The sequence below is a fragment of the Hakea prostrata genome, chromosome 9 (genome assembly GCF_041222555.1).
Source record: "Hakea prostrata isolate BN-2017 chromosome 9, UWA_Hpros_2, whole genome shotgun sequence".
NCBI classification, from domain to species: Eukaryota; Viridiplantae; Streptophyta; class Magnoliopsida; order Proteales; family Proteaceae; genus Hakea; species Hakea prostrata.
The window spans coordinates 23,141,974-23,166,063 of NC_142608.1; the positions used below are offsets into that span (position 1 = coordinate 23,141,974).

Sequence of the window (24,090 nt, forward strand, 5' to 3'; positions counted from 1 at the left end):
ATTTCTTTTTTTTTTTTGGTCAAAAAAGAAAAAGAGTTAATAATCCTTGATGCCTCTGAGATAATGCGCTCTTACCCTCGGTTCACTGATCTTCCTTGCAAACAAATATTCACTGGCCTAGTGTTCATGAAGAATGTAGAGTTTGTTGATGATGTGCTGACGTTTCAAGAGATGGGTGAATATCTAGATTATCTCTGCCATACTCCGATTGCAGTAAAATGGAGTAACCTCTCTCTTTCTCCTGTATCTCACTTTGTTTGGAAATTTTCTTTGGCTGCTGTTGAGTGTTGTGAAGACTGACTAATACCATAGATGGGTTACAAAATCCTTTCTCTGAGACTTCTTTATTTGCAACCAGCAAAGTAATGAATTGTTGAATCACATCTAGATTTGTGTTCATTTTGATTTGAACATTCTGTAAAATATTGGGGGGTTTTGGTTTTAGAAATCAAAGAAGGCAGGAGAGAAAAAAAAAAAAAAAAAAAAAAAAAAAAAAAAAAAAAAAAAAAAAAAAGAAGAAAGATCACGAGGAAGATGACTTTGAAAAAGGGTATGTTGGTCATCAAAATTATGACTTGTCCTCAATTAGTCATTTTCAAAAACTTCAGGGGAGCCATATGCAAAGGGAAGCTTTCTTTGGACTAAAAGTGACATGGACCAAACCTTAGGGGGTCTAGATGAAAATTACCCTATTTGTTATTACATTTATGCTCCAGACCATGTTGTCGGAGCCTCGTGCAATAGGATGCTATTTTTCCCCCCTTCTAGCTATTGAGCGGCTCTGTTGTAGCCCTAGAATGATAAAAGCAACTAAAGGTCGATGTTGCCTAGAGCTTTTAAAGGAATGAACCCTGAAAATTGCGAATTTGTGTTAGGCTTACGGTTTCATAAATTTTAGGGATTCAAGGGTGGGAGAGGGCTGTAATGCGGATCAGGTGTGGGATCCATTAAGAGGAATGTTCATAACCTCAAATGAAGGGCCACTTTTATCAAGATCTTCTAAGAAAACCAACTCATATGAGGTGGATAGGTTTAGCTCTGGGGGGAAAAGGTTAGCTCAGGGTCCTGTGATTAAAAGTGATGTGCTCTTAAATAATGTCTAGGGTATTGAGGATTATTAGCCTATCCCATGGGAGATGTAGGATAAGTGGCTTCAGGTAGGGAAATTGGGTCTATAAGGTGTCAGAAAGGGCAGAAACTTGGAGGGAACATAAGTAATAGTTTAGGGATATGATCCTCCAAGGTTGGGACAGATCTAAAGGTTCGATTAAAGTATACCTGACCTTGAATTTTGGGTGTATTGTTAACTCAAAGTAAAGAAAGAAAAAAAAAAAAAGGTGATAAGAAAGGGTAATGGAGCGCTGGCTGCTAGATACCTCAATGGAGGCCTTGTAAATGCTTGGATCAAGTGGAAGCGGAGTGGTAGAAGGTCGTCCTTTCAGCAAAGAATCTAGGCTTGTAATGGTTTTGATGTTGATGAATGGAAGGCTGAATGTGTATGATGCTCTATTTGTAATCATATACTGAGATTGAAGCATCCTTATTGTATTCTGTGTTCATTATTCATGGCTGTGATCATAGAAGAAAATTTGACCGAAATTTCGACAATTTCGGTCGAAATGTTTGCATTTTTAAAAAACGAAACGAAATTCAAATTATTTTGGAAAAATATCAAATTTCGACCGAAATTTCGGAGGTTTCTACTATTTCGGAGGTTTCGACTGAAATTTCGACCATTTCAACATTCCAACTTGTTTTTCCTTAGTTTTTTGTTGATTTCTATCACATTTTCACCTAATTTCCACAACTCTTTTGCCTTAAAATAAATCTTTTGCTCATTTTTTGCCTCCAAACACCTCCTAAACCATAACAGCTACAAAGGAAACTCCGACAACAATAGATTGTGAAGCATTAGCCATACCCAACAGTTCCAAACTTCCCCTTTTTTTTATTTTTGTTTTATTCATGCCTTAAATGGGTGCCTTGAAATTAATATATGTTTAGCCCTAAGACTACGATCTATGATTGTGTTTTGTTAAACTTATATTTTTATTATTTGCTACCATTTTTTCATTTTTTTTATTTTAATAATTATTTTCTAAAATTATGTATATATGATATATAGGCGTCAACTTAATATATGTGAGACACCATCAGTTGATCTAGTCAGTCATTTTATTTTGTTGACTTGTTGTATATGTAACCATTATACCAAACAATTCATGTATGCCTGTATGCAATATAGTTTGCACTTGTTAGAACCAGCCCATTGTGTTTATTATGCTTAAAATAGGTAGTATGCAAGAATCCAAATCATTTTGAGTACATATGAGGCCCAAAATTGAAGTTTCAATTTCCATAAAAAAGTGTCCAGTTTCGACCAAAACACGAAATTTCAGCCTTTCGCAAGGTCGAAATACCTGTTTCGGTCAAACCTTCTTCCTTGGCTGTGAATGTGGTGGTAGTGTGAATGTGGTGTTGAGATTGGGCTGAGACTATCAGGGGTCTTAACACAATACCTTCCCAAAATCAGAAGGGGGAGGTAGAAAGGAAATGAGTAAACAACATCAGGATGTTCATGAACAAGTTGTAATGTCGAATGGAAGAAAAAGATGGTACTTACTTCCAAACGACATGCATTAGCAAACAACCCAGCGGTAATTGCCTTCCTCAATATCTGTAAGAATTTGACGTTGGTAGTTCATACACCATCAAAGAAAAACAAAAACATGAAATGAAAATAGACATCATTGGATTTACAAAATATGGCATTGTATAAACCTATATTTCTACCCTTCATCCTTCCTTTAATTATGTTAGTTGGAAACACTCCACTTGCTGACCCCCAAAAATCAAAACTGAATGTCAGAGCTGCTAGCTTAAAGGCCCTTTCCTATCACAAATATCTTACCACACAAAATTTAGGCTAATAGCAGCCCATATTTAACCTTGAACCAGTCAACGCAGTAGATCTTACACATAATTTGGATAAATTTGTCTACCTCTGATCCTGATACTCAGCAGACTTGCAAATGCAACAACCACCAAACACAGAATGTTTACTTGAAAAGCAGGCAAGCATTAAATGATCATTCCTTTCACCCAAAAAAAAAAATCGTACTCTGAATGCAGACTCTTTTCACCCCATCATCATCATCACCATTTATCATTATAATAATAATAACTAATTGGTCATCCCCAAATAAAACATTCTCAGTCCTACATTTCACAACTGAATGCTTCTCTTGACTACTAGGTCAAAAATATATGGGAAACTAACAACCAGCATCATGACATATACTGCTTTTGAGAGAGAGAGAGAGGGGTATCAGCATATTAAAAGGTCACCAAACCAAAGACCTAGAATTGAATGAACAGCTAAATGTTACTTTAGAGAACAGTCCCCAATCATTTATCCTTTCAGATGGATATGCTCAAGATAAGCACAAAATATTTTTTGAACCATGATACTTTAGGTCCACCCGTCAGATGTTACAATATAGGATCCTATTTTCTATAATAGACTATTTGTTCGCAGGAGAAAAAGGGGTGGGATAGTTAAAAGTGTTGGACCCATATACAATGAGGTGAGGGGATAAAAAGTAAGAGACCTAAGGGAGAAGTAAAATGTCTGGGTTCCACGACATTATTTTATGTTTTCATCAATCCAATAAAAAAGATGGTATTTTTTTTAGACATGGGGTGGGAAAAAGATGGAGCCACGTCAGTAGACAAGCTCCTTATTCAAGGAAGTTTGTTTGCTCATTCTCCGACCCTAGAGAACCAAACAAACTCAATTAGCGGGATCTCACTGGAAATAGCATAATATTCTCACTCGTTTTTGTCCACCCCCATTTTATTCCATCAAATAAACGGTCTCCAAGGAAAATAAGTTAAGGCCCAGATTTCGTGCATGAGTATGTCCCATGATACCCCGCTTACCAGTCAAATTTAAGCTCAACCAGAGCCGGTGATGTCGCTTACCAGTCAACTTTAAGCTCAACCAGAGCTGGTGATGTGGCAGTGTTTAAAGATTCCTTTATTATTTATTGGGGGAGTGGATCTCCCAAATCCTATTTCCATGTGATATATTAAGTGGCAATGCATAGAAGCTGCCATGGGTGGCCAAGATGGATTATTTAATAACATCTGATGGCTTGTGGGATAAAAGTGATGTAAAGCAAGGAATTGAAGAGCAGAACCCCAGATAGGATCACATGTACAACCCAAACAGATAGTGTTTTCAGAACCAATAACAGTACATGAATAACATACCACAGTCTGAGATGGTATCGAGAAAATACTGGAGTACGTTAAAATGCTGTGGTAATCCTTGAACATTTAACGGGGGTTAACTCCATCCCACCAGTAACATGCTGCCATGCTATCAAGTCATACATGCTAGTTCTTCAAATTATGGTGATCTCTATACACTAGGATGGATTACCACCACTATGTCAATAAGGTCATTTATGGGGAATTGTAGAGGGCTATGCAAGTTTCTTCACCCATACTATAATTTGGCATGCATTTACCATGCGGTTGCATTGTTGGAACTTGGGTCTTTATGTAAACAACACTGGTAGTCAAACAGTACTCTGTTATTGGGACACACTGGGTAGTCAAACGGTACTCTGTTATTGGGACTTGAGTGTTTACGTATGCTCTACTGGGTAGTTTTTACCATATCAGAAATAAATAATTGATGTTATGATTCCCCATTCATGGTGCATGTGGAGATTTAAGAATAATGGTTTATGATATTATGGTCACAGCCACTTTATCCATGAAGAACCGAGGAACATTCTAGAACAGGAACAAGGACAAAAATACCCCAAGGGAGAAAAACCTTGCTCTCAAGTTATAGTACATAAATATCAGAAATGTCCTACTTGCTAACCATAGAATCAAAACTTCTACTACTGATTCCCTTGGGGAGAATAGTTAAATTCCTCACTAGAGTGAGCAAATGGGAACAATTGAATCAACTCCCTATTTCAGCTCATCCTTGATGAAGTAATACCCAATCTCAATAGGCTTGGTGTGATCATGGTTTCTATAGAACTTATCAAGAAAAAAAGGGTGAACCCGGTGCCAAAGGCTTCCGACAAACAAAGTTTGTTTTTTTTTGTTTTTTTTTTTTTTTGGGGGGGGGTAGTTTTCCTACGCTGCCTTAGCCCAACAATTTTTCGCTGAGAGACTATTTGTTTGCCTTGAACGTAGGCTACAACTGGTGGTCCACTGACCATTGCGCCAAGGCCCACCCCCAGAATCTACCCATGTGCTAAAATGAAATATTTTAAGGCCTACTTGACCCACTTTCTGCATCTGATCTCAATGAGTACCTCTATATGGAGTAATCCATTGCGTGTTCTGATTAAGGACAATGATATAGTGTATCAGCTCAAGAAGTTATTGTATGGGCAGAAACTATTTGGAAATGACCCTTTTACCCTCCAAGTGACTTTAAGAACCACAGACAGGCGGGTACATGCAAACAATCTATGTGACAGAAAATTAAAGAAGATTTAATATGCTTGGACATATTAAAAGAGATCAATTCAAATATCCAGTTGCATATATGGAAGACCTAGCATCTAGACTAGGAAACTTGGCATGATGTAAACATCTAAATATGTTTTGAACATTTGTGCATGAGCTACTAGTGTATCCATGGTTGTCAAAGCGTCTGCCTAGGCGGCAAGGCAGTTTTTCAACAGCCTTGTTCTAAACCGCTTAATTGATACCGAATCTCCAAAGGACCCCTGTGCCCGTCGGCAACAGAATGTGAAGCATGAGCCATATTCAACATCAAGAATCAATGAATTAGTAAATGCCTAGGGGGACGCTTTCACAACCATGGTTTGATGAGATGAACTTAAGTTTGTGTTCTTTTTTCGAATAATTTTTCATAATTATAATTTTTTAATGCTTTTTTTTTTTGGATGAATGTGACTATTGAATATTTGTTTAGCTTATTATAGAAAGTAATTGTATTGAAAAATAGTTTAAAAGTCTTTGTATTGAAAACTTTTAACCCAACCGCTTTGGTAGCCTTATTGCCGCCTAGGCGCTGCTTTGTCGCCTAATTGCCTAGGCGGAGCCCTGATCGCCTTACCGCCTTGACAACCATGAGTGCATCAGACCTTAGAATAGTTGTAAACTTTGGAAAAGTAGCCCTAACTAGCCTTAAGAAGTTGATAATGCGTTAACTGTCAGAGTTAGAAGCTTGATGGTTGTGCCCGTTAGGCTAGTAGGTCAATTGTCAGCCTAACGATCAAAAGTACAGATCAACCATAAAGCACTCGTCTAGCCCAAAAAGCCTCCAACGATTACTTTTCTACAACGGCTAGTGTATTGGTAGACCAACACAAGCACAGATTGATTGTCAGACAAAAAAAATATAACTGCTTATATCTTGGCTATAGATAGAGGTCTTAATGACCCCTTAATCATATTTAAGAATACAATGATTAACCTCTCTTTCAACCTTGTCTCCCTAAAAGGCCAAATTTCATTAGAGTTTAATTGCTTATAACTGAAGAGCTTGCTGCAACTAACTCAAAGCACCTTCCCTAAAGCATCATTAAGAGGAAGAAGTCATTCGAGGAGACCATTGGTGCGTTAAAACTTCATTCATAACACTACACATCTGTTAATACAACCTAGAGGGGGGGGGTGAATAGGTTGCAACTAATGGACTTGCCTAATTTTTCGGTTAATTGCAAATGCAAAGTAAATTGTGTATTTCAAAGATAATTAAGTAATGCAATCAATCCACAAAACAAGTATTTATAGTAGTTCGACTTTACAAGTCTACGTCCACTCCTCTATTCCACTAGTGATTCTCTTTCAATACAATGGGTAGAGATCAAACTTTTTACAATCTATGTTTACTAGGGCAAGAGCACCCTTTACAATCTTTGTTCTAAGTAGGGCAAGAGCAACCTTTACAATCTTTGTTCTAAATAGGGCAAGAGCACCCTCTACCAGTTTTGATCAACCTATACTAGAATTGAACAATCAATACAATTTGAAGAAGTGAAGGATATTACCCTAACAAGGGGAGTGACACTTTACCCCTTGTGTGAATGTGACGAAATGAGGAATGCATGCTCAAGATATGAAATGCACCATCAAGAAGTCTCAATGGCCTTCAATAACTCCAAGCTTGACTCCAATGAGCTTGCTTGATAACTTCGGAATGTCCTTCAAAGTTGGATGGAGTTGGAAGGCAAGTAATCAATGCTAATTCACCAAATGATAGCTTTGTGAGTTATGATGGAGTAATAGCTCAATGGACAAGGTAGAGACTCTCAAATGGGGGTGGTTGGGCATATATAGAAGTGTTATTCAATTGTTTGGCCCAACCTCCCAACGGATACCTTGAGACGGACGTCCGTCTAATCAGACGAAGCTTCGTCTCAAATTTTATCCGTTAAAATATAGCCGCTAGACTTATGTCAAGATCAGACGGACGTCCGTTTGGGCCAGACGGTCGTCTGTCTACAGCATAGTGGTCCAGTCAAGTTTGGGACTTGGACTTGGCTTGGGTTTTTGGTATTTTTGGTCAACCCTAAGCCTCATACACTTTCCTACTATGTCCTAGATCAGTCTAGTAACATGATATGCATATAATTAATGTGGATACATATGCGTGTATGTGAAAGTGTCCTAAGACTAAATTCATCTAAGTCTTGATCTTGACTTGATATTCACATCTTCTTGTGCTTTGAACTTGATACTCATCTTGACTTTGATTCTTTGTCCAAGATTGTTTGATCTTGACTTGGGCTTGAGCATCCGGTGAGTTTGGTCCAATGAGTTGGAATCAGTCCACTTTAGTAATGAGCTGGAGAAACACCGCTTAATGCAGACATTATTAATTTGTGTTTGTTATCATTAAAACTAATGGAGGTTGATGTGGCAATATTGACATGGCATTTCCCAACAACATCATCACTCACTCAAAAAGTATTGTGTCACACCTTTCGGTAGGTAACATTTGTATCATTATTTTTATTTGAAGCTTTGATTCTAATTAGACTCTAGACTGGACTTACATCATGATTTTGCCAAAATTCATGTTTCCTAGCAAATCGAGACAAGATCAGTTGACAGGAAAAAAAAGTACCAAATCTCAGTCTAGCTCAATCCGTCTTGCACGTTTCGACCCCAGTCCATCTTAAGAAACAGTTGTTGACGTTTCAATGTTGCAAATAAGGAAAGTCAGTCGTGGAGCTTATCAAATGAAAAAATAAGGAAACTGGATCATAGAGAATAAAAAATCAAGTTGTCAAGCTGGCTGATTTGGTGGAATATTGTCTTTCCTTTTTAGTTACATTAGAACTTATGTTTGTTCGATTTTATTCAGTTAGGTGTCCTAAATTAGTAGTATGGATCCCATCAGATATTGGGATCTAATCTTAAGCTTGTAAGAGCTTACAAAGAGAAGAGTAGATATGAGAAGAGCAAGGACTTGACTGAATTGCTTGTATGGGCAGAAAGACCGAGGGCAAGATCCTTCCATGGCCAGAGACAGAGCAGCCAGTCCATGCTTTATAGAAAGTATTGCCTGTCGGCGATTGCTCTCAGATGGAACAATAGGAATAAATAACATGTGAACTAGAAGAAGAGAGGCTTGCTTGAGTCATGCCTCTCTCCCATATCTTTTTCTCGTTTTCTTCGCTCTTTCTCTCTCGTCTTATCTCGTCTCTGTCATCAATTGATCTTCAATAAAGGTTCTGGTTCTGTTACATGGTATCAAAGGCTATCTATTGAAGGTGTGATCTACCCATAAATTGGGGTTTATTAGTTCTTGCAATTGCTGCCGTGCGTGGCAGCAGCGACCTCAAGGTACAAAAGTATTATAATTTTGAAAATGTGAGAGGTAAGACGAAGACAATGATCTTCTATGTTCATGATAGTTGTTCTTGTCTGTAATTAGTATCATGGCATAAGTTATGGCCATGGCTGATTGTAATACCCCTAGATTTTACTAAGGGTATTTTGGTCAATTTTCATAAAATAATTATTTATTATATCTTTTAGTTATATATGTATTTTGTTTTATAGTAATTACCATTTTTTTAGAAAGTAATAATAATTTTGATAAATTAATTATTTAATGAAAATAAGGAAACCAAATCACAATTGAATTAAACGGTTTTTTTTATTTCTTTCTATTATTCAATTTGTAATAATTAAATAAACTCAAATATTAAGTTAATAATTATAATATCAGTTAAGTATTTATTATTATTAGTTTAATAAATCTTAACTCTTTCAATACTTTATAATCAAGTAAAAAGAAATCAAAATACGTTAAGAGTTAAAATATAATGTAATAAATTAATTTATGTATATTAAAAATAGTTAATCCCTTAAGAATTTATCATACATTAAGTTTTATTAATTTACTTAATTGTTATTATTATATTTCTTGCATATAAATAGGGGGAGGGATTTCACCTTACGGGGGAGATTTCTATACAAAAATTGGGAGAGAGAGAGAGAGAGAGAGAGAGAGAGAGAGAGAGAGAGAATTAGTAATTGCTTTTTGGCTGACAAAGTGTTGGTTGATTTCTATATTTTAAAATCTATTAGAAAGGCAAGTGATAATCTTGCACTATATCCACTTTTTTGAATAATTATGTGTTTGATTTGTATTGCAAGTGATAATTTTGCACTATATCTACATGTTTGATATGTAATATTTATTTGATATAAATTACAAGTAATAATTCTTCATATTATCTATAGTTTGAAATATTGTATTTTATCTTGATATGTATTGCAAGTGAGAAACCTTTATGTATATCTACTAACTTGAACCATTGTATCATTTGATCTATGTTGCAAACCCCGGCATTATATCTATATGTTTGATTTGCTGTCTTTTATAAATTTATATGAATATCAAGATTTAGCATTGCATTGCGTATTGCATTATAAGAAGAAGACATTAACTTTTCCATTTATCATGGTCCGATACAGAATTGGATGGGTTGATAGGGCTATGTAATGCGCGCAGGCCATGTAACGGCGTGGATCAACCTTCATCCCTTCAACCTTCATCCCTTCCTATTAAAAATACCCATGATAACACTGGAGGGATCAACACACATATCAGGGTTGTATAACGTGTGCAAGCCATGTAACGGCATGGGGTATGATGTGTTGAATCCCAAATGGAGCAATACGCATGTCAAGGCTGTATAACGTGTGCAAGCCATGTAACGGCATGGAGCATCGTATTGTTTCCAAATAAGATAAATAATAATTTTGTGCATTAGCATTATTGCATTATTTATTTCATTTCATAGTATTTCTTGTATTATTTCGATACGTTATTTCAAACATGTCGATATCTTGTTGGATTTAATCTTGTTAAGTTTTTCGAAACTTACCCAATATTTTTCTCCAGATGGTGAATGTGTAGGGCATGACTTTAAAGAATTGGGTCGTGATACAGAAGAAGTCCATATTGCTGATGAACCTCATTCATATATTATTTGTTAAAGACTTAAAATATTTTTTTTTATCTATATTTAAATAATTATGTAATTGGTCATGAAATGTTTTATTTGATAAATGTAATAGTCGAACCCTTTATTTTGGATATTTTAGAATAATGAAAATATTTCAGTTTATCACAATTTAAAAATAGACTTTCGCTGCTTAAATATTCTAAATCTTCGAGTTTAATTTATGGTCATTATCACGACTGGTTCGCTACCTAAGGGAAACCGATTATTGGGTTAAATATTGACCTAATTTTCTATATTGGGGCGTTACACTGATCCTTCGAAGAATATGTCAAGGAAGGTATACCGTTCCAAATCACGAGTATTAAGTTGAAAGAGGTTCACTTAAAAAAAAAAGGTGAAAGGAGCAGGAAGTTATTTTCTCTGGGCGAAGGCGATATACACCTTTATCCATGCGCAACTAATCCGAAGTGCTTAAATTAGGATTGCCCCATTGTTGATATACAATCTCAATTTTTGCAAATGATAGCGATGATGTTGTTGTCAAGGTATTGATTTGGAACAATGTTGATTCTTCCAATGCTAATAATATTATTTTTTATGACACGTCCAAGCAAATCCAAGAGGACTTGTGTGATTCTTTTGGTTAAGAAAAAAATATTTTGCATGTATATGACTTATATAATTAGATGTTTAGTTACACTCAGAATGATCGTCTGTTGATCAAGTATTATAGTGGTTTTCAAGGATTAATCAAGAGTTGTAACAACATCAGCCTCCCACCCATGGTGCAAATTTCCAGGAAAATATCGAAACTCCAGGTTTTGACTGAAATTTCAATTGAAACTTGGTATTTTTTTTTAAATTTCAACCCTAGGTTTCAGACCTTATATAACCTCCATTCCTCTGATTTCTTGCCTCCTACCTATTTAAAGCATAATAAACACAATGGAACTAGTATTTTGCAAAAATAAACAACTACAAATTTATCATTCAAGTATACTAACAAATGACTGGTTCTGACAAGTACAACTTGTATTGCATACAGACATAGAATTATTAGCTCAGATGAATAGTTTGATAGAATGATTACATATACAACAAGTCAACAAAATACAATGACCAACTAGATCAAGTGATGGTGTCCCACATATATTAAGTTGAAGCCCATATATCATGTACAATTGTATACACATAATTTAAAAAATACCTTTTAAAATAAAAAAATAAAAAAATAAGTTTAACAACACAAAATCATAGATCATAGTCCTAGACTAAACATATATTAATTTCAAGGCAATACAAGATCATTTAAGGCATGAACAAAACAGAAATTAAAAAAATGGGAAGTTGGAACTGTTGGGTATGGCTCAAGCTTCACATTCTACTGCTGCCAGAGTTTCCTTTGTAGCGGTTGTGGCTTAAAAGGTGTTTGGAGGCAAAAGAGGTGTTTGAAAGCAAAGGAGTTGCGGAAATTAGGTGACAATGGGATAAAAATCAACAAAAACCAAGGAAAAAAAGTTGCAGTGTCGAAACTTGTGAAATTCCAGTCAAAACCTACGAAATGGTCGAAATGTGCAAAATTTCAGTTGAAACCTATGATTTCGACAAAATTTTGAAGGTTTCATTTCCATTTTCGAAAATGTTGTGATTTCGGTCGAAATTATTCCGATTGAAATTTATTCCATGCTCCCACCACTAATCTTGAAACATTAAAGACCTAGAAGGCTGAATTTTATGTCTTCAATTTTTTGGCCAATTTAGGCCCAGATTTTTTTACAAGTAAAAGTCAAATTTTAACAACTGAAACTGTTCATATCTTAAGTGATGCGTTCTACAGATTGTTGCTTATTAGTGGAAGTAAAAATCTTCAAGGAAGCAAAGAGAATGCAACCATGGTTGTTGGTCGTGGCCGTGGTACCTATCCATCACGTGTAAGAGGTGCTGGCCGAGGAAGAGGAAGAGGAGGTCCCCCTCCTTCACAAATTTGTCAAAAGGTAATCAGTTGTGTTCTTACTATGGAAACAATATCATGTTGAAGAAAATTGTTGGGATAAAAATGGTCGTCTTGAGTGGGCTAAGAATTATGTTAACATGATAGCAACTACTAGAGAAACTCGTATTAATCATTCTTCTGGGTGTGTGGCATTCACAAATTCCTCGTCTCCTAGTGTAGACCACAGTCAAATCTAAAGCACCTACAATAGTTGCAGCAGAGCCAAAGTACATCCAATCTTGCTCACAGGTATATCTACTGGTCCTACGCTTTGGGCACCTAAACTATAGACTTTTAGGCCTTCGAGCATATGACTTGTTACCTCTTCCCTACTTTGAAAATTTTATGAGTTTCCCAACCCCACCCCTTTTGTTATGGCCAACTGGGAGAAGTTATCTACAATCGGTAATGAAGTGGTTATTCTTTACCAAAATTTGAACCTTTCCTCTGTCTTATATATTCCAAAATTTCCAGTTAATCTTATTTATGTGAGTCGTATTGCCAAAGCTTTACATTGTTGTGTGTTGTTTTTCCCCTTTTTAATTTTTGAATTTTAGGATCTTCAACAAAAATGAGGATTGGTGTGGCAATTGGAAAAGATGGATTGTACTTCTAACCAATTTTGATACTTTTACTGTAAAACTCTACAGTGTCTCTCCGTTGGACTGGCGCTATTGTTTGGGACACCTTTCTCCTAGTGGGCTTGGGTTGTTAGTACCTGATTGAAAAAATGTTACTCAATAAATTGTGAAGCATATGAGTTAGGTAAACATCGTAGGACAAATTTCCTACTAGGATTGAACCTAGAATTAAGTTTGTTTTCTTTAGTTCATTCCAATGTTCGGGGCCTTGTCGCATTCCCAATTGGTTTGGTTTTTAGTATTTTACTACTTTTGTGGATCACTTTTCCAGTCTTACCTGGTTATTTCAAATAAAGAATTGGAGTGAAGTTTTAAAAATATTACAGATTTTTTTGCTGAAGTTTCTACTCAATTCAATACCTCTGTCAAGATTTTTAATACTGATAATGTCTTAGAGTATATGCAAAATGCGATTTCTGACTTATGTTCTACTAAAGGAATTCTTCATCAATCGAATTGTTCATACATACCTCAACAAAATGGTGTGGCCATACGGAAACATAGGCATTAGTTAGAAGAAGCAAGGTCTTTTATGCTCCATATGAATGTTCCCAAACAATATTCGTGTGATGTTGTGTACTTACAACATATACTTTGATAAATCAAATGCCATCTTCATCTTGCAAAATGGGATCCGTTTTGAGTTGTTTATCTAGAGTCACCCCTATTTTCCATCTCACTAGAGTCTTTGGTTGTGAGTGTTATGCACATGTTTTGCTTCAACCAAAAGATAAGTTTTCGGTCAAGGCTCATAAGTGTATTTTTCTAGGTTGTCCTCGATTTAAAAAAGGATGCAAAGTTTTTGATCCTATAACCAAGCATCAATTTGTCACAGCTAATCTTTGATGATACTGTATATTATGATCCTAACCAACTGACTTAAGACGACAAGTTTGACCCTTCTTTACCTGTGGTTGTGTCGTTTTCAACTAAGACCCCCGAACGGTTGGGGTGCCTAAGGAAACATCTGAATGTTTTGAGCTTCCCTCTAAAGGCCTAGATGAACCTTTATATTTCCAAGTCCGGACAAGGTGCAAGTCCAATTTCCACCATTGCAAGTCTTCATTGGCAAAAGAAACAAAAACAATCAAATGGTACAACCATCAATATCATTTCTTCTATGGACCTCCTCTAGTGTCTCATAATCTTGATGAGCTTCCCATTGTTTTGAGGAAAGGTAAGCGTTCTTGTTCTGCAAGGTCAAATTGTGTCCGTCCTATTTCATTATGTCACTACCTCTTACTTGCCTACTCATTAGTGTAGCCTTACAATATCCTTGTCTTCTATTACTATTCCATCTACATACTCTCAGGCTCTCTCTGATTTGTGTTAGAAAGCTATGATGAAATCTGAAATTGAGAATTTACATTCTAGAAATACTTGGACTCTTGTGAGTCTACCTCAAGGTAAGGATCTAGTTAGATGTTGGTGGGTATTTGTGATTAAATATAATTTTAATGGTCCTATGGAGTGCCTTAAAGCATAGTTGGTTGCAAAAGGGTATACCCAGACTTATGGTGTAGATTGTTTTTAAATCTCTCCAGTAGCCCGTTTGAATATAGTGCATATTTTATTGTCATTGCGGCTAACTTGGATGGCCTCTCCATCAGTTAGATGTAAAAACTGCCTTTCTATATGGAGATTTGGCTAAAGAGGTATATATGGAGCAACCTCCTGGGTATGTTGCTAGGGAAGGGGGAAAGGGGGGGGGGGGATGGGAGGGGAGGATTCTACTAAAGTATGTAGACTTCATAAGTCAATTTATGAACTGAAACAGTCCCCAATATCTTAGTTTGAAAAGTTCAATTCCATATTATCAGAAGTGGGATTTTCCCAGTGCTATATGGATCACTCTTTGTACGCAAGAAAGAGTTTGGAATTGTGTTACTAATTGTGTATGTCGATGACAATTGTTTCTGGAAATGATACTACATGTATTGAGGAAGTAACGAAAACTCTTGGCACTCGATTTTAGATGGACTTGGGGAATTTGCAATATTTTCTTAGAATTGAGATTCTACAGAGAAGTTAAGGTATTAGCCTTTCCTAGAGAATGAGGATTCTGATTTTATTAGCTCATGGACAGTTGAAGAATAAGACATATAAAGATGCAAATTGGGTAGGGTGTCCAGATGATAAGAGATCTAGCATACGACATTGTGTATGTAGGGGGTACCCTGGTGAATTCGAGAAGCAAAAACAGGTTGTCGTTGCGAGGTCCAGTGCCAAAGCGAGTTTAGGGCATTTGTTAGGTACTATGGCTAAAAGGCTGCTTTAGGAAATTGGGTCAGAATCAGAGGTTCCTATGCATCTGTACTCAGTTAGTAGTCAGCATAGTTCACAATGCATGTGGAGATTGACAAGCATTTCATCAAAGAGAAACTTGAGGCTAGGTTGATTCGTATCACTTTGTTACCTCAAACAATCAGTGGGCTGATGTGCTTACAAACAGCTTGAGTACCAAGGTGTTCAGTAGTATCAATGGAAAGTTGGGCATGATAGAGTGTTGAAAGACAGAATGGATTATGGGAGATTTGGGTGATTTGGTTGATTTGGATTGACTTTAGTTCACTTTCCATTTTTTGTTCCTTCCTCATTGGGATTAGATTTGCAGATACCCACACTGGGAAGATTTAATATTTTATGTATTTGGTAAGTTTTAAGTATAAATAAAGCTCATGCGGTGCCTTTCCGACACACGTCAGGATTTCCAACTCTTTTAACAAATGCCTTAAGTAACACACTAGGAAAACAAGAAATTAGAGGACAGCTGAACTACCCATGACTAGAACTGAAACAGTAAAGCAATGAAGTAACTATTCTAACAGGCTACAGAAGGGGAAGAAATATATTACCTCTGTGTCTCGATCACATGATTTTGACAATATACCTAGCCTTTGCGCTGTCCTGCGAAGTTGCTCTCTAATTTCAATAACCTTCTTCTGCATTGATATTGCTTCTAACATTAGCACCACATAGAGTATCATAGATGATCCTTGACAGCAGAGCAGATCACAATTGCTTCTAGAATTTTTTTACGACATAAAACTTACCATTGCTTGATAATTAATTAAGTTTTTATGACACCACTGAGAAGATTTACCAGACTGAACAAACCCTTTATATACATTCAGGTATGTCACAAGATCACCCTGCATATCATATATCAGGGAAAGGGATTAAAAAGAACACATATATCAGAAAGAAAGAAGAAAAGAGAAAGATGCTGACTATCCATCTGAGATCTAGGAGAAATAAAAATCTTTCCTCTCTTATTTCTTGGTGTTTAGGTATATAAATTGGTCTACAACTAACTTATCAATATGAACTTTTAGTGGCAAATGTTTACTGAATTCTAACTGGTCAACTAGGGGTAAACCCCCAACTCCAATAGGATCTGAGAATAAAAAATAAAACTGTATTTTACCTTTACGAGAAGTACCACTTTCAGATGTAATTGCTTTTCAATGCCATATATCTGGCACTCTTGATAAACTTAAACAGAATTTTCTGTTGTTTCTTTAAACTAAAGGAAACAGTTTTGCCATCATCCTTAAATATCCAGTGACTTAAATTAAGCACATTACAAATATGATAATATGTGTTTAATCTTCTAATAAAGAGAATTCAAATTTTCAGAATAACATAATAGTGCAAATTTATACGCTAACCTGGAATGAGCATCAGGTCACCCAACGGTACTGATATCATTGCCCTTAGATAATGGATAATGCCCCAAAAGAATGCAACAATACTTTTGTTGAGACTTGAGCAAGCTTAGTGCACAAGGTCTAAGGTTGTTGCCTTGGTGTGCAAGCCTTAGGACAGCTGGCTTGGTGTGTGTTGAGTTGCTTTATTTCCTTTCCTGGAGAAGAATCCTTGGTGCACAAGGTTTGGAAGAGTTAGAATGCATAGTTTCTATTTTCCAGTCTCTTTCTAATTTCATACTTCCCTGTTTGGTTCTTTCTATTTTGGGCAGATTCTGGGTTAATATATTCTGTCCATGAGTTGTATTTTTTATTTTCCTTTTTAGAGGACAAGAATGCTTGTCTCTCATGTTGTGCTTTGGACTTTGAAATCTATAAATAAGAAAGCCTGCGATTCTAGGAATTCTATCCAGAATCGTAGGCTCCTGCTGCTGGTTCTTCTCCTCTTTTCTTCTTCTTCTTCTCTGTGCTCTTCATCAATTCAGCTACTATTTAGATTCTTAAGAGCTTGATTTCTAAGATGGCATCAAAACACTTTTAATCTACACAGTGCTGTCTCCCTTGCTTTCTTCTGAAGTTCCTTTTCTACTCTAGTTTTCATTGGTGCATAGCCACCTACTGCTGCACTTAATTTAATGTTAGATCAGATGTTCATCTAAACTGATCTTCCCTACCTTTTACTCCTTAATTATCCCAGAACTTGACCGGATCTTTTTAATCCTTTGTTTCTGCACTCTACAGATCTATTCTCTATTTTTTCGGTTTTGTAGTTACCAATTCGATTCTACACTGCATAATAGGTTCTATCACTTTGGGCCTTCGAGTTCCTTTGTAGATTGGGCGTCAATTAAGCAGTTCAAAACAAGGTGGTTGAAAAACCGCCGCCTAGGCAGACACTTTGACAACCATGCATGACATAGCAGCCAATGCTATGTTCCACAAGACTGCAAAGGGAATATGGGATGATTTGCAGGAGGCCTATTCCCAAGCTAAAAATATGACATTTTTATAGCATTTATGAAAAAAAAATTCAGTTTCCGCAGCCTGACAAATCTTTGTAGGATTATTACAATTGTTTCAAGGGCATAATGGAGAAGTTGAATGTTTTTCAGCCCCTCACTACAAATATAGACCACAAAGAAGCTTAAGGCGCCGTGGAATGAATTTTTTGTGTCTAAGTTTCTTGCCGGATTGAACCCTAACTGAAAGCTATCAAAGGACATTTGTTCGCTGGTAAGCATGTCCCTAATCTCAGTGAAGCATATTCTAGGCTTTGACGGATTGCATTGCCTGGAAATAGTTCTAAAGGAGAAAGTTCTGCCATTACTACTACCTGTGGAAAGGGTCGTGGTAGTCGTTCAGGGGGAGTTAGTATCTGGTGGTCGTGGGGTCCAATAGTTGGATAAGGAATCTCGCCTATGTATTCACTGTGGTGGACACTTGGTAGAAGCTTGTTGGGCTTAACATGAAAAACTAGAATGGGTCAAGCAACTTGCCAGTCATGTCGTATCTGATGGTGGTACTAAAAGAGTAACAACCAACAAAAATGTTTCTAGATCTTCTTCTGGGGAACTATCCAAGACTCTACAAGATGATGTAAGCCAAATCCCTCACCATCTGCAAAATATTGAAACCGTTACTTCCACATCCATTGGTACTTCTGCTACGACTCTCTCTTATATAGGAAACACAACACTTCTTACTTCTATATCCACCTTATAGATCATTGATTTAGGGGCTTCTTCCCACATGATTGGTAAGTCATCCTTATTTAGTATTTTTCCCACATCTTCCCTTACTTTGTCATCTGTACTTCATGTCGCTAACATTCTTTTTAATTTATTATCTATTAGCCAGTTAATTAAAGCCTTGAACTAATCTATGACCTTTCCTCATAATTGGTGAGTTTTTCAAGATCTTCACACGAGGAAGACGATGGATGGAGGGTGTGAATGGAATGGACTCTACTACTTAGACTATGCTGCCCCAATTACGGCTCTCTCTGATGAAGGCGTAGATATTCTCCAATGACCTGCCTTTTAGGCCACCTTTCCTTGGCTAGGTTAAAAATTTTGTTTCCGTATTTTAAGTTTGTCTCTAGGTTAAATTGCAAGGCATGTGAGTTAGGAAAGCATCATCGTGCCACCTATCATCCACCCTCTGTCCCTTGCAGTGAGTCTTTGTTTTCTCTAATTCATTCAGATAATTGAGGTCTGGCAAAGTTAGTATAAGCATGGTTTTCGGTATTCCGTCACTTTTCTAGATTTTTTATTTTTTTTATTTTACACGGTTGTATCTTTGAAAGGATCGGAGTGAGTTCTTACCTATATTCAAAAATTTTATTCATGAAATAAAGACTCAATTTTCTCTTCCTGTTAAAATTTTTAGATCTAATAATGCTTTAAAATAAGTGCAAAATTATATATCTAACATTTGTAATTCTCTAGGGATGATTCATCCAACCACTTGTTCATTCACTCCTCAACAAAATGGAATGGTTGAACGCAAGAATCGTCACCTCTTGAAGGTTTTACAAGCTTCTTAATTCACATGAATGTACCAAGAGTTACTAGTGTGATGCTCTTTCGACTGCTTGTCATTTGATTAACCGAATGCCTATGGTTTTGCTTTCTAACAAATCTCCTTTTTCAATTGTTTTTCTGAGCAGAGACCCATGTTTGGTGCCACCCAAGCTTTTGGCTGTGTTTGTTTTGTTCACAAACCCCATACTATGGATAAACTTTCTCCCAATCTGTTACATGCATTTTTCTTAGGTACTCTTGTACCCAAAAAGGTTTTCGATGCTATGAACCTATTCATCAAAAATAGTTTGAGTGCTGAAGTGACCTTTTTTGAGGATACCTCGTATTTATTCTAGTCCACCTTTGTTTAACGAAAACCTTATTCTGAATGATGTTACTCCCATTCCATCTTTAGTTCCTTGAAACGACAATGCCCCACTATAGGTTTATCAGCGGAAGCGTAAGTTGGCAGAGCGTACATTGGATAGTATAGTCCCTCCTGTTGACATAGAAAAAAATTCAACCGAAATTGATGAAATGAGGAGGCAGAAGAGGTCTATGGGTTATGGGTCCTCTAGAGAGCCAGTAGGTATGGGAGGCATAGGCAGCTCCCAAGTCCATATGAAGAGGAGTTAAGAGTGTGAGGCAAGAGGTTCCTATCTCACGTGCCCTAACAAGGGGTCGAGCTTCATCAACACATCCTACAGATCCGGATCTGGAGATTCTTCGCAGTGATCTGGCCCTATTTAGGAGGCCTAAGCAAAAGCAAATAAAGTTGAAGCACTTATGAGGGTGTGAAGGAGAAAGTGGGATGGCTTTCTCCAAATGGGCTTATTACCATAGTATTCTAGCACATATAGCCTAAGGGCCCTACTATAGGATATAATTGAAGAGATAGGCAAGGCTAGGAGTGGTGTACAGGGACCCACTCCATATGAGATATATAATGTCTATTTGCCTAAGCATAAGGAGGCATTAAATGAGTATATTACTAGATTAAAGCCCATGTGGGCTTATTAGAGAGTGACTGTGATGGTTGATGGTTGGACTGGTCCCACTAGACAGTCAATCATCAATTTCATGTTGAATTGTGATGGCAGGACAGTGTTCCTCAAGTCAGTAGATGCATTCAGTGAGAAAAAGAATGCAAAATACATTTATAAATTATTAAAGCAAGTGGTGAAGGAGGTTGGAGAGGAGAATGTGATCCAAATTGTGACTGATAATGGCTCCAACTACAAGAAATCTAGGTCGAAGATGTAGGGGAACCCCAGGTATCAAAACATGCTTCTACTTCTAGTACTAATTTTCGTTTTTAAATACACATATTTACATTATATGTACACTTTATAACTTTGTATTGATGCCTTGATGGATGGACAAATATAAGCTCTTTTGGATTACATGGGTTGCTCACTACATTGACTTAATGCTAAAGGACATCGGAAAGGTCAAGCTTGTGAAGAAGACTGTGAAGCATGCCCGATAAGTTAGCACCTTCATCTATAACCACATTAATGCATTAAAGATGATGAGGGACAAGTGTCAAAGTGACTTAATGAGGCCAGACATAACCAGATTTACTACAATTGGATAGCACTGCAGAGTTTTAAGAGTAGGAAGATTGGTCTTAGGAGCATGTTTGCATCAGAGCAGTGGTTTAACTGGGAGGGTTCTTCATCTGTAGGAGGAAGGAAAGCACAGTTGACCATACACGATGAGAGTTTCTGGCATAATGTGAGAATAGTGGTAAAGATGCTTGAGCCTATGGTGCATGTGTAGAGGATGTTATATCAGCAAAGAAGACCTACTCTACCACACATATGGGCTGCAGTAGATAGGATGAAGCAACAAGTTGCTCAGGTCTACCCACATGGCAAGAAGAAAGTCCTCAACATCATCCAAATTAGATGGGACTTTATATTGCAGCCATGGTAGAAGATCTCACTCTCGAGAAAGATCTCGCCACCTTGAAAAAGAGAGATCTCGGTCGAGAAATACAATTTTTTTGCATCAACTCGGTAGCCCATCTTGGTGGGTTTTAGGGTCCCAATTGGGTTGAAACTTGGTATTTAGCTTATTTAAGGCCTTTTGAACACGTTGGTGGCCTTGGATTTGTTAGAAACAACCCTATGTATGATTTCTAAGTCTACCCATAGTGTGAAACCGAAATGTAGTAGGATTAGAGAATGCAATGTTATACAACATGTAACATACAATGTTATGGTGTCCCTCACATGGTCACCTATCGGAGTGAGCCACTAGAACCTTATTGTCAGTATGGACCTTATGGTGTCCCTGCCTTAGCTGACAACCAGGGTGTTCCTTCAATCGTTAAGAAGATCTTCCACTCTATACCACAGCCACCACCAGCCTTTCCATATGCCGTTGAGCCAATTCATTATTCGAAGATTCAAAACTTCCCACCATCAGGAAATATTAGGCATGTGGATGAGGCCACGTACAGAGTTGCAGTTGCCGACCACGTCGACAACTATATGGGGCAAACATCATAGGACTTCTATTTTCATTTGTATGGGGTGCAAATGGAAGAGCGAGACATGGAATAGAGTAAACTTGTAATTAGTAACATTCTTGCTTCTTCTTATATATACTATATACTTGAATGTTACCTTTTCAATGATTTTTTCGGTAAACTAGTAGTTCTATAGTGTTTATTATGCTTGAAAGAGGTAGTATGCAAGAATCTAAATCATTTTGAGTCCATATGAGGCCTAAAATTGAAGTTCGAATTTTCATCAAACTTTCATAAAAGAATTACAAATTTCGACCGGAATGGTCGAAATTCCTGTTTTGATCGAAAATTTTTCCTTGCTGTTGATACTAACATTTCTTCTCCAGTGGAGGTTGATGCAAGTCCTCCAACTGTTCCATCTTCACTATCTCCACCAGTGGATTCTTCTAGTGGAGGCCCTACTCCTTCAGATGACTTACCAATTGCTTTGAGGAAAGGTACTTGTACTTGCACTTTACGCTATAACATTGTTTATCATGTATCCAATTATGTGTTTATTTCTCATCTATCCCCTAACTTCCGTCTTCTTACAGTTTCCCTATCTTCCATTCATGTTCCGACCCATCTTATTGAGGCCCTTAAAATTCTTGGTTGGAAAGCCACCATGGATGTGGAAATGGATGCTTTATGGTCTTGTCATACATGGTCTTTGGTAAGCTTACCCCCTAGAAAAGATGTAGTCCGTTATTAGTGAGTGTATACAGTTAAGTATCATTCTGATGGTATTGTTGAATGGCTCAAGGCTCAAGGCTCAAGGCTCAAGGCTCAAGGCTCAAGGTTCGGCCAAGGGTTATACACAATCATATGGTGAAAACTATTTTGAGACTTTTTCTCTTATGGCTAGACTCAATTTAATCTATATGTTGATTTCTTTAGCTGTGAATTATGACTGGCCTGTTTTTCAGCTCAATATCACAAATGTTTATCGTGATCTCAATGAAGAAGTTCATATGAAGCAACCTCCAGGGTATGTTGCTCGTGGGAGGACAGTGCCACTCTTTGTAAGCTATGTAAAGCAATTTATGGACTCAAACAGTCTTTACAGGCTTGGTTTGAGATATTTAATAAGATTTTGGAGTTTTTTGGATATGTCCAGTGTTATTCTAACCATTTATCTTTGTTAGACGACGGGATGGTAATGTAATCATTATGGCAGTTTACATTGATAATATTATTCTTTCAAGCAGTGATGTTGGGGCCATCAATACAGTCAAGGCACACTTACAGAGATATTTCCAGACCTAGGAAACCTACAATATTTCTTAGGAATTGAGGTAATTCGTAGTAAGAAAGTAGTTTGTCACAGAAAATATGTTTTGGATCTTTTGACAAAAACTAGAATGCTTGCCATTAAAGTTACTAACATTCCCATGGATCCTCAGTTAAAGTTGGGGCTCAATGAGGTGACTTGATAGATGATTTTCATGGCTACAAAAGTCTTGTTGGGAAGCTTATTTATATCACAGTTACACGTCCTAATATTTCTTATTATGTAGTTGTGTTAAGTCAATTTATGGAGTCTCCTAGAAAGGCCCATTGGGATGCAATGATGAGAATACTTTGGTATCTCAATAGTGGTCCTAGTAAAAGGCTTATTTATCGACCAAATCAGAGAATGGATTTGGTTGCCTTTTCTGATGCAAATTGGGTAGAATCTGTAGCAGATCGCATGTCTACTACAGGTTATTGTACCTTCTTTGGTAGGAATCTTGTGACTTGGAGGAGAAGCAGTCCACCATTGCCTATCTAGCCTGAAGTAGAGTATAATCCACACAGCTACCGAGTTGATGTGGTTTCATTCCTTGTTGGAGGAGATGGGGTTTTCAATCTCTACCCCTATGAATTTGTTCTCTTATAATCAGGCTGCTACTTATATTGCTAGCAACCCAATGTTCCATGAGAGGACGAAGCATATAAAGGTGGATTGTCATTTTTTTCGTGATGCGGTCAAGATCGAGATTCCCTTTGTGGTTCAGCTAGTCAGCTAGCTGACTTGTTCACTTTGTTCAAACCTAGTTTTCAATATATCTGCTGCAAGCTAGGCATGGGAGACTTGTATGCTTCAACTTGAGGGGGAGTGTTGAGAGTTACACAGGCTTAGTGCACAAGGTCTAAGGATACCTGCCTTAGGATAGTTGGCTTGGTGTGTGTTTGAGTTGCTTTGTTTCCTTTCTTGGAGAAGAATCATTGGTGCACAAAGT

At 37.0% G+C, this 24,090-nt stretch overlaps 1 protein-coding gene across 3 annotated transcripts in view; it reads right to left on the reverse strand.

Moving 5' to 3' along the window:
• LOC149005032 (RNA helicase family protein) overlaps positions 1–24,090 on the reverse strand; it is a 128,816-nt gene that overhangs the window by 15,305 nt on the left and 89,421 nt on the right. For all 3 annotated transcript variants that reach the window (XM_089167626.1, XM_089167625.1, XM_089167627.1), the window contains exons 19-21: positions 16,178–16,276; positions 15,980–16,066; positions 2,624–2,677 (exon numbers count right to left, since the gene is read on the reverse strand). In XM_089167626.1, coding sequence (XP_089023752.1) covers positions 2,624–2,677; positions 15,980–16,066; positions 16,178–16,276 — 240 coding nt within the window. The remainder of the gene's footprint in view (positions 1–2,623; positions 2,678–15,979; positions 16,067–16,177; positions 16,277–24,090) is intronic.